General features: G+C 36.0%; 1 protein-coding gene across 1 annotated transcript; it reads left to right on the top strand.

Moving 5' to 3' along the window:
* The first annotated feature begins 1177 nt into the window (after positions 1-1177).
* Positions 1178-9087, top strand: LOC130409406 (adipose secreted signaling protein). Its single transcript, XM_056733369.1, has 6 exons — positions 1178-1291; positions 4657-4753; positions 5042-5175; positions 5256-5406; positions 6631-6756; positions 7912-9087. The coding sequence occupies exons 2-6, from the start codon at positions 4735-4737 to the stop codon at positions 8007-8009; spliced, it is 528 nt and encodes a 175-aa protein (XP_056589347.1). The 5' UTR covers positions 1178-1291; positions 4657-4734; the 3' UTR covers positions 8010-9087.
* Positions 9088-12527: the final 3440 nt, after the last annotated feature.

Consider the following 12527-nt stretch of genomic DNA (forward strand, 5'->3'; position numbering starts at 1 on the left):
TAAAGAACAGAAAATGCAAGATGATAAAACATTCAGATTGAATTTGTGGGCAACACACAATGTTTTAACCTCCACTGCAAAGCTCCAGATCTTTTAGTCAGGGGATCCTTTTAAAGAAACCCCCAAGAAGGAGAAATATCAGCAGGAACTTTGACCTCCAGACAAAAAGCAGTTTACAAACATAAGGAGTGTGGAGGGAAGAGCAGCTTTCAACTCGGCTATCACCTGTTCTACTGTCTTGACTGTTCTGATAACCAGCCTCGTTGACCTCAATGTCTGTAACTTTGGTCAGTTCTTTTTCCATAAAAGTTTTAAGTTGTATTAGATGTGCAAATGTTAAGACTTAGAAAAGAGTTATAAACAGTGGTTCGTCAAGACAAAACAATATTTTATTTGTCTAATCAGCTTAAAAACTGTCCATGAGTTTAAAACAGAAGCATAAAATTTAACATCAGATGAAAAATCCCCCTCATAAGAAGATTTTAAAAATAGTTGACCGAACCCCCCAAAAGTTCAGAGCAAATCCAGACCAAACACCACCCATGGCCTTTTCAACAGGGTAAAGTAGATTTTGTGCTGTCTTAAACCATCTGACTTTAACCTTAGCTGCTAAGTCGATCAACCCTCGACCCCATTCATTAACTGGCAAATAAAGAATTGCAGGAGGAAGCCAGTGGTAACCATCCCAGAAAAAGCCCCCAAAGTTAATCTGCAGACGTTGCAAACCAGCACTTCAAATCCATCCAGACTCAAGGAACAGTTCTGAGGAAGTGCTGGTGGGCCTCCATTCTCCCAATCGCCCATCAGGAAGGATGCACTCTTTTGCCAGATGATTCAAGAGGAGGAAGCTTTCTGATAAACCTCCATAAATTCATTCAGGTTCGTAACATCTTGAGCAGATCTAATAATAAAAGCGACATCATCAGCTGAAAGACCACACCCCTGCCAAAGTTCTCTGCTTACCCTGAATGGTCTGGGTGAGAGAACCATTAATTTTTAACATGCTCAGTATACAGCGTTTGGCATGAGCAATAAAGGATGGACCGCACCAAAAGCCTCAAGGCACTTGGAAACCACGATCAGCTCGATCAAAGGCTTTCTCTTGGTCCAAAGAAACTAAACCAATGTCCAATATATGTATGAGAGAGAGAGAGAGAGAGAGAGAGAGGGGGGGGGGGGACATTAAGTAACCATCACCAATAGCTGCCACTCCTTTCTCGTGAGCGTCACCTGCTGCGTTCAAGCGCACTGAACACCGGCACTGCGCTTCAAGCATCGCTGCAAACCAAAGGTAAACAACGTTTTCTGTGTTTTTGTGTAATACTTTGTGTAAATGTTTTGTTTGTAATATCGTCATCGCCCAATGTACTGTATGAGCACATGTAACCCTCCTTACAACATTTAATATTTAACCGACTTGTATATCGCGGTTTGCTGCGCATAGGAGGACAGAGCTACTGATAAAAGCTCTGTCCCGATGTCCGTCTGCTAGAGACAGTTTTAGATAAGCTTTTGTCTCTCTATGAGACTTTCCTTCACGTGCATTCCAAATCCTATTCTTGAAGATACACATAAGGAAGATTAGATGACTTATTACGCATTTTACGCAATGTGCCTTTAATGTCCCGTTGTTTAAGCGTCTGTCAGCGGGGACTCACGGGACAGACACCGGTACGCATAGAACATAACGTGCTGTACTTTCAATGAATTATGAACGCGATATACCAATGGCTTTAAGATTTGTTTATCTTGTAAAGTCGTGCTCCTCGAGGACGCCCGCGCAAAATCTCTTCCCCGTCTCTAGGAACTCGCATTATTGATGCATAATCCGCTTTTTCTCGACATCATTTTTGAAGCGATTCTGCAGGGTTTGGCCGGAGCGTATTGAAAATGAGAGCGTTATTACCTAAGCCTCTTCGTTTTGGATGCGAGTCAATCTGCGGATAACCTTGACTGAACCGGCGATTACACCGATTAAGGCAAAAGATTTTGAAACTGCTGCTTGGGTCGATACTAATCCGGGCCTGAAACCACATCTGTGTGAATGATCTGACAATTGATCTACAGCACTCTGTGCAATTTTCTTCACACTAAAAGTGGCTGATAAAATTTATTTGGCTTGCATTGATATTATCCATTAGGAGATGCTTTAGGATGAAATCTTCATCTCAAAATCCAAATTGTGCTATTTTTTACTCACCCACATGATGTTCAACATGATTTAAGACCTCCCGGCGTATTCGAAATGCAAATAAAGGTATTTTTTGGTGACATCTGAGAGATTTCCAATCCTTCTCATAGACAACATGGTTAAAGTTGTTGTCAAGGTCCAGAAAAGTACAAAAGATATCAAAGTGCGCTTGTGAACGTGCACCATAGACTGACACGACAGATGAGAATATAGCCTATCTATAAAAGTCATTATTTCGGTTTGTTTTTCGCACACATTAAGTATTGTCGTCAAAAAAAATCAATTGAGCCACCATGAGCGGATGGACCAATTTAACAATGTTCTTGACAACAACTATAACCATGATGTCTATGAGGAGGCCTGGAAATCTCCATGATGTCACCTAAAATATCTTTATTTGCGTTCCGAATACGCCGTGAAGTCTTAAAACATGTTGACCGTCTTGTGGGTGAGTGTTTTGATTTTCCAAGTGCTGTTGTTTGAAATCAAACCCACAACCTTTGCTCGGCTATTGCGATGCTTTACAAACAGGGAACAGGTTAGCTCTTATATATTATAAACGAGGTCAATATTATTAACTAAAAGGGCTTATGAATGATTACTGAGACATTAAGCCATATTAACCTCAGTTACTACTGAGAAGTACTGATGGTCATAAAGCAGTACAGTTGTAGGGGATCTCCTTCCTGTTGATTTTATCCCAGCACCACTGTGCTGCAAAGTCAATGGAATGCAAATCAAGATAAGGCTGCAATAAATAATTCAGAAGTTGGGGAAATAACAGGCGTGTATTTTAAAGCACGCTATAAGATTTGTTTCTATGTTTAGACCTGTGGTGTGTGGGAGGTGTTTTACTGTTTTTTTGACACACATGACACACATGATCATTAGGCATAAGACATGTCAACATAAAAGTGTGAATTTGATTTGATCATCTGACTGTAGTTTTTAAGACAAAGAGTGAAAAAATACAATAAAAGTAGAATAAATGTAATGGAATGAATCACCTAATCACCTCCTGTGATTAATAAATGACCTCCCCACATCAGTATTTCATGTGATGTATTCGCACAGGATGATTTTACTCAAATTTACTGACTTATTCCCTGGATATGATGGCAAGGCTTTGCGTATAGTTTGTTTAGCCTTTACTTGTATTGCGTACCTTTCCGCATTTGAGACCCGTGATTGCGAACCGGACAAGGATCACCGCGATCGCGGGTCTCAAATGTTACGAGAGTTTCCTTGATAAATAAACAAACGGGAGACTCCTGGTAGCTTATGGATATCACCCAGCCAGCACCCGAAATAATACCAAAACACTTCAAAACAGCCTCCATTTTTCACAAACGGTGGCAAAAAACATTGAAAAATGATATGAGCCCGCAAAATCACAGAGATCCCGAATCGCACAGGCTTAAGAACACAGACAACCTTTGCAAGTATAACAAATGACTAGAGTTCCCCAGGTAATTCTAATCTTGTGCGAATAGTGCTCAGGGCACATCAAACGATCGCTAACAAAGCATAGTGATGCATGGTACAAAAATATTTTACTCACATGAGATTGCTGCACCATTCCTATCGGATCCAATATTGACAACACAGCACTGCTTTTTAATTTGAGACATTCCACAAATCCAGTGTCGATCTCATCCTTGTTCGCGAAATAATCTTAAAAGAAATTAAACGAACAAACGCTCCATGTTTTTCCCACATGAGCTAGAACATCTTTAAAATTAAACTTTAATCACGAATTACTAATGTTGGAATCCGAAGGAAGGTTATGCAGCGACTGTATTCTTCCACAACCAGGGATGTTACAATATTTAGCTATCTTTAACGGCATGTTTGTTTATTGCTTGCTCGCTCTATCTAATGACATTTAAATCTAATAACATTTAATCTAATTTAATTTAATAAAATAATTTAACAAAATGTATAGAATACATTTTCTTTATTATTTATTATTATGTCAGATCCTAATTACTCAGAATTAAACATGTATTTTATTTACTAATTTATTGTGGTGCAAAATTAATGACATTAAAAAAATACAATAAAAAATTCATTTAATTTAATTTAGTCTAATACATATTTTTAACAAAATGTATAAACAACAAATATTATGTAATATTTAGTATTATGTTTGAGCTTAATTACTTGAAAATAATTATGTATTTTATTACTTATAAAAAAACATAATTGATGCTGTGTTCGTTTTATCGTTAACTATTCATATCATTTTCAAGGGTTGTACAGGTCGTGCTTGCATTCGTACTGTTGCGTGTGCTAACGCGTTCTCTTCTGCCTTTTCCAAAAATAAAGCAATAATGAGGTCAAATGCTCTTTGCTCATCTGTCTGGTTACAAATGTCATTACCACTGATGTACTCATCTATACAAGACATTAGAGTCCAATCATAAATCAAACGTCAGAGACATCTGTTTTCTGTTCCTCTACAGGAGTCTGTCTCTCTGTTATTTAGAGATGATATTACATTGACGTCAGACATCATCGGATTTCCCTGGCCTTATGTCGACATGGCAACAGGAAGGAAAAGTCAGTGTCTCGTCTGTGTTTTATGTATTTTACATACTACTGCGCTAGGCTTGTAAACTGAGATGCAGTCTTCAACATTAAGATCGCAATTGCTTTTTGAATTCATACATTTGTACTGTCCACTCTCTTTCTGTCTGTCTCCTATTTTTACACGTACAGTAAGATTGTGCTTGTTCTAACAGCCCTCCCACTCCGTGCACCGCCTGCACATCACACATCATTTTAGCATGTAACTTCTAGTCCAGTATCTGTGTGATCTCACTGCCTCCCTTGCTTTCCCTCCGCCAGGCTCCACTTCAAAAGGTGGAGTGCATTTCCATGATGATGAGGAAGATGCTCCCGTCGACAACAGTTGTGACGAAAAGGCTCAGGACAGAATGCTCACTGCTATACCAGAACCAGATGGAGCATATCTTGTAAAGGTAAAAGAAGTTTGAGTCTGTGGCGAATAAATAAATAAAAAGAGCATCTGCATGAGAAGTTGTCTAAACCTTGTTTGTAGGCGGGGTTCTTAAGGAGCAATCACAAATATGAAATTGTCTTCTCTCTGCCGCAAGTCCCTGCGCTGGGCAAAGATGTCACTCTTTCCCCCGCGCTTCGCACGACGGCACGGCCGCGTTTACGTGCCACATGCATCACACCGCTGCCTGAAGGTAGGCATTTTAGATCATAGTCTGATCTCATGGGAATTACCTATTTTAGAGGTGTGTAATTTGTAAAATGTGAGTTGTACAAACATTTTGAATCAGAAAGAGCTTTTTTGCCAAGTGTACTTGGAATTGTGCAAGGAATTTGGGACGTTTGAAGCTTCCAGTGCAGACATCCAAATATAACAGAAGACACTTAATGATGAAATTAAGAAGTAAAAAATACAGACAATTTTAGAGAAAGCAATAATGAAGCACCACTCATAAACATAAATGATGGGAAAGCAGATCGTAATATGTACAAATCAGATCATCTGATTTAGCCACATCGTAAAATTATTTCAAAGTGTTATGAGATCATGTCGACTTCAACCACACAGCTTCTTATCCCATATGTCAAATGGTTTATAATGGGCTCACCTGAGAGATGTTCTGAGCACAAACCTGTCTGTTTCCCACTTGAGATTGAATGAGCCGCCTTTGTGACAGCTTTTTATGCTTCCATGAATCAATGAAAAAGAAATGATCTTGATTTAAAATGCACTAGATAATTTCAGCTAGAAATATTCTAATATGAATAATAATAAATATTATATTATAAACAATATATATATATATTATAATTAACAACAACATTATTGTTATTATTATTATTACATTTATTGTTTTCAATATATTTTCAATATTTAATTATATAGTATATATTTATTTATAATATTATAATTTTTACTATTAAAAAAATAATATTATTGAAAAGTGCAGTAAAATCAAGAATGCTATCGGAGTGTTAAATGGCATTTTAATTAGTTTGTAAGACATCCAGTCAAATACTATAGACGTCTTGCTAAGATCAATAGTGATGCTCCTATTTCTGTCAGCCATCGATCTCTCCATTAGCCGAAACTTACTTAGCGTGTTTAGACGTGTCATATTTCCCACGGTTGAACCTTATAGCAGGTGTACTGTATCAGGGTTTATCATATATGTACACTGTTTTTATTTTTCTGTTCAGCTTATAAATGGTTGCCTTACAAAATATTGTAAGGTTGACTAAACTCGATGAGTTGCATTTTCTCAAAATTTTAAGGCAACCAGGGTCAGCAACTTTTTTATTAAAGTTAAAAAAACAAAAATGTTTTACAGTGTATGAGTTTTTAAACATGTTGCTGTTGTTATCTGTTCTGTACGTCATCTAAATGTTCTTTTCTCTGAATGTCTTGCTCTTTAAAGGGGGCGCGAAGGTGGTTTGTGAGTACAGCGCCCACCAGGATGGTGTAGTACAGGAGGATCTCATGCTGGTCAACAGGAGCAGAAGAGACAGCAGTGTTAAAGTTAGATTACAGGCCAGAGTCATGGGTGAGACACGGCAAACCAAAGATTACAGATCACAAGTCATCTGTGTTAAAGGATGAAGTTCAGATATTTTGGTTGATTCTGAAACAAGCACAACAATGTTTCTAGTTGTGAAAAAGTGGAAACATTTTGATTTTGAAAGCTAAAACACGTCACACTTATTTGAAGGTACTTAACTCTAAACAATACCAGAACATTTAATAATCCAAACACTGTAAATGATTTAATATTTTTTTAATATTTGAGATGTATCACTTCTGCTTTTCTCTTACAAAAAACGAATTCATTTTATTAAGTATAACCGTGCAATGTACTAGTAGGTGTACTATTTGGGACAAAATTGGCCCATTTTGTAGTTTATAAAAGTATACTTTTAAGTATGCAAAAGTTTAACAATGGTAAACTTTCAGTACACAGCAAGTTTACAACTTATTTTCATTTGTACTGCCACTTTACAATATGTAAACATATTGATAGTTTATAATACTAGTATCAAATTTATTTATGAAGTAGGCCTTCACTTTGAAGAGTATGCTTGTAAGTTTTCTTAAAGTTTACTAGTTCATTAAGTGAATAATTTATTCTTTATAAAATATAGCTATAAAGAACTGTTGAAAAATACCTTTAAAATACCTTAAAACATCATTTTAAAAATTGATCAGGCCAAATATTATTTTCAATATATGTATACAAAAAGTTTAATTTAAAGTATATACATTAATATCTGAGTAGTCCATAAAACTAGACAAAAAAAGACTTTCTTACTTTTACTTTAAAATAAGCATTTTTGTAGCACAAAGATTCAGGAAGACATGAAAACAATCATTTCAAGAGTTAAAAATAACTGCCTACCTCACTATTGTGACATTTTTGTAATATCTAACAATCATCCCAAGTCCACCTTTATTTAATCTTCAATACCTTTACCATTATCATATATTGTGGCCGGAGAGGGAATATATTTTTACATCGATTATATTCTTTCATTATACACGAGGATTATATACTGTAAAAGGTGAAGTCATGAAATGTGTTGACATAATGTTATATACTCTCCTACTTGTAAGTTGCTTTGGATAAAAGCGTCCGCCAAATGAATAATATGAAATGTAAATGTATGGAAAGAAATACAATGAATGTTCCACTTGTCTCTCACAGAGCGCCATCACGGGACCCCAATGTTACTTGACGGCGTGCACTGTATCGGAGAGGAAAAGCAAGCCGCTTCCAAAACTAATGACATGAAGAAGATGTGACAGGAGTTTGGTTTCTGTGTCAATGATAATAATTTACCCCTTGAGGATCTCCTGATGGCTTTCTGCACTAACACAAAATGAATCATCTGATCACAGGTCTGCTAATGGCATCACAAATTCAATCTAACCCAAGCTTTCAAGTTGTGTAGGTCAAGGGTAGCTATGCGAATGTTAAGATGTAAGGTGTGCTGCTTTGTAGAGTTTGTCATGTAGAATGTGGGTCTGTTTGAATAATAACCTTTTAGCATACTGTATCTCCTTTGCTAGACAATCTAAAACGGATGACTTTTAAGTGATACATTAAGAAATGCATAAAAAGACATGGATATGCAGGACATTTGCCTCCCACTTACATGATCAATATTAGGATTGTTTTTTCACTGTGTTTAAAAACATGAAAAGGTGCTATAACATCCACAAAGCATACTGTAGAACATGTTTCAAACTGATCCTGGAATGCTATTCAAATGTCTTTTCCAATACTGTAGTACACTTTTCTTTACACATCACATGAATGTTGGACGCACAAATAATTATGAAAATACTCGTGACTTCATAGCAGACAGTAGAGTAAATTAATCTTGGCGTTTGCGTTTTTCCTATGATATCTACTCAACAACAACACTGTAGAAAAGTAAAAAAAAAAATGTGATTCTGTAATCGAGATTATCTTGATAATGTAAGTACAGTACAGGATAATTCACAGCAAACGGTTGTTGGGGAGGAAGGACAATATATGAAGAAGCCATTATGTACCTTTGGCTTTGATCTTACAAAAGGTTGTCATAAAGATTCATTTATTTACTTTAAAAACATATGATAATGATGTCACATTGACCATTTTAGCCAAAATGCTACTACAGAAAGATTTATGAAAAAAAACACTGATATTCTGACAATTACAGAGAAAAGCCCTCTACTATCATCAGGAAAAATTAAAGCTTGCTTGAATGTTAGTTTCACAATACTGTGACGGTACAGCAATTTTAAAGCATATATGATGTGCGAAGAAATTGTTGAGATGTTGTAACATACATTTAAAAATATGTAAAACACATACATTAAAATGAATATAAGCAATAAATTGTGGATGTGTGATATTACTACAATTCTCTGATTTCAAACAGGGCAGCAGCTTAACTACTAGATGTACTACATCTACCGTCTAGATGTACACTAGATGGTACTGTTGTCTAATTTTTCTAAAATAGAAAAGCGGAGAATATTTAAACTCGAGGAAGTGTTATTGAGATAAATGTTCGAATTGAACCATTGAATTTTTTTGGTGGGGGTCGGGTAAAAACAGGCCTACACAAAAGAACTGTCGTTTCAAATATAAAGCGACATGACAACTAGCCCATAAACAAACTTAATATAAATGATTGTAAATAATTAATTCACAAAATTAACAATATCCATAGCATGAATTTAATCACATTTGTCATTATCATTTTTACTCAAATAAAAATATCCAAGGGATACCCCTAAGTCTATTGTACCTCTTATGGGGGGTCCCTATAATGTCTTATGGGGGGTCCAGGATTCCCCGGCTCCACTTCAATTCGAGCACTGGATAAATGTGCTTAATTATGCTTCGTGCTTGAACAGAACGGATGTGACCATCGTTGCCTAGATACATGTTTTGGTACAAGCATGGATATAGATAACAAGATGCCGAATTCTAGCGCTCCATGGGTCTCATTTATCAACAGTTGTAGAAAAGGTGCAATATGTTGTCCTACGAATGAAATTTAGAATGTGTCTTTAGTACAAAAAAATCTGTATTTATCAAAAGTTCTTACGCACACCAGTGAATAATCATTGTTGATAAATCCCACATGTTCTTTAGCGTCATGATTGTCCACGTTCATGGTGATATGAGTTCAGAAACCCCCCCAATGAATCAATTAATGGTGATGAAACCTTCCTCACGTGAATGTACACTGTGCTCTGATCACAGTGGTCTTTGAAAACGCATTCTTTGCGCAATGCATGTTTTGTTCAATTTGTTTTTTATTGTTAATTTCATAATTATTCATAGGAGATTTATTTTGCATAAACTAAAATGCTCAGAACAGAAACCGAATTTGGAGTTCTTTTTTTGGTAAAATTGCAACGTATATGATTTGGTAAAGCGATGTAGTAATAGAAAAGCAATAAGATGTTACATTAAAAAAAACATAATTTTGTAATAATGATTAATTTAAAACCTCTTTGTGTTCTTTTTCAGTTTGTTTGAATGTTTTTTCTTTTATTTATTTTTTCATATATTGTTCTGTTAAGTGTGTCTTGTACATTGTGCTTTCAATAAAAAATGTTTTAGCTTCTCACACCAATTAGACAAATGTCTAGCTTGAACTATGAATTTACTAGTTGATAATTTGAAAATAAAGATCAAAAGAAACACATGGTGGCACTTTCTTTTTGTAGTATCACAGCTCAACCACTAGGTTTTCTGCATCGAAGTGTCCGCCATCTTGGAGCGGTCGAGGGACGTGATTCACAGTTTACTAGAGTGCACCAACATTGCTTTCTGCAGCCATGGATGCGAAACCATGGGGATTTATATCCACCGAAAATAGGATGGCCTTTCGTTGTTGTCATGCGTTAGTATAGCAAATATGTTTGAGTGTACACAACAATAAAAATGACGATTTTGAGTGTTAACAGACCAGCTCCAACTTGGCGGACGACCTTTGAGATTGTTAATCCACGTCACGCTGCTTTGAATGTAGTGTGTTCAATGCAGTGTTTTATTTTTCTTGTTTGATTAGGAAATATAACTGGTAGCTCGGTCTTGCTTTGTTAAAAACCGCAATAGCATTACGCAGATTAGTTCAGGAAAAACCTCTGGTTCTTTCACTTTCAAATTCTCCATCAAACAAAACAAGTAAATGTACATATCGAAACAATAATAGCAACAGAGTATGAGTATGAGCCTAGGGTGAACATTGGGCATGACGTCAGCTTTACATTCTATATAGAGTGTATGGATGTCACTCGTCACTTTACTATGTCAAAACCACCTCAAAACCACGTGAGCACGCCACTTCCTCATAGATGGCAAACCACTCAGCAAAATGACTGCTTACAATATGAGGAAACGCAATTCCACGCAACATTTGGTGTCCAGGAACACCTGATACTTTTTAAGTCTTAGGGAAGCCATAAGGATCGCCGTCGAGTCCATCTGCTTGTAAATAGTTGCATATTTTAGTCCCGGATTATTATTTGTTTCTCTTATCCTCCTCAGCCATTTTGCTGGGTGTTTTGCCACCCAGGGGAGAGTGTTTTATTAACACAAATACATACTCAAAAAACTCATCCCTTTAGGACAAAAGAAGATATTTTGAGAAATGTCTCAGTGGTTTGGAGTCCACACAATAGTAGTCAATGGGAGTTTATGCTGTTTGCTTATCAACGTTCCTCAAAGTATTTTCTTTTGTGTTCTGCAAAAGAATGAAAGTCACACAGGTTTGGATTGACACGAGGGTGAGAAAAACATTTGAATTCAACTGTCTATATCCATCAAAAACTCAGTTTAGCATCCTAAAGGGCTCATACTTACCCTAACCATTCTGGGGAAGGGGTGCATAATCTGGCAGGTGTGCTTTTCTTGGCATTTCGCCTTATATGTTAAATTATGATGTAAGGAGGCCCCTTGATGTCTCAATGACAAGAGTTGAAAAAACAGCAAGAGTAGCAAAATGTTTTTCGACTATGGAAGAAAAAAACTAATATAAATGTGTTAGCTCATATACACTAACAATAAACAACACATTTTTATAGCATTCATTAGTTTTGTTCATGTTATTTAAATGGTATTATTGTTGTAAAGTGTTCTTAATCTGTGCTTTAAAGTTATGTGAATGAGAATATAAAACACTATAAATTTAAGTACATTTTAATTTCCACTCAGGATGGATTCTAAGCAGCATTTTGACCCAATATCTGTATTTTTAAATATCTGCATTTAACATCTATTTATATTAAATTCTTATTTTATCAGTAGGTTTCACAGATCTACTAACTTGGCACATATAGGCTAGGTTTGCTGAGAAGTCTTTTTCCCTCAGAGCACTTTTTTAACTGAACATTTCCTTGATAAACCTGTTTAGCTCCTCGTGTTATGTATTTATTGAAACCTTTGGTCTTTAAATAACATTCAGACATTTATTATTTGTCTAGAAGCCAGCAACCATGACCAATCTCATTGGCTAGAATGCTGGTGTGGTATTCAGGCTCAAGGTCACATCTAATACCCAGAATTATATACAGGATGCCAACAGAAATGTTTTTCCCAGATGCATTTTGAGAAAATAGCAATCATGTCAAATGTGTTGAAGGTTGAACTTGGTGGGTGACCTAAATACATTTTTAAAACATCAAAATCACAAGCAAACTTAAGATGACAAAACAACGATCACATCATTATAATTAGTCATATTATTCATCACCCTCTGGTAATTTTTCTTACTTTCCAGGTTCAAAAATTTAAAGTCAATGGTTATGAATCTT

The sequence above is a fragment of the Triplophysa dalaica genome, chromosome 2, assembly GCF_015846415.1.
Source record: "Triplophysa dalaica isolate WHDGS20190420 chromosome 2, ASM1584641v1, whole genome shotgun sequence".
Classification (NCBI taxonomy): Eukaryota; Metazoa; Chordata; class Actinopteri; order Cypriniformes; family Nemacheilidae; genus Triplophysa; species Triplophysa dalaica.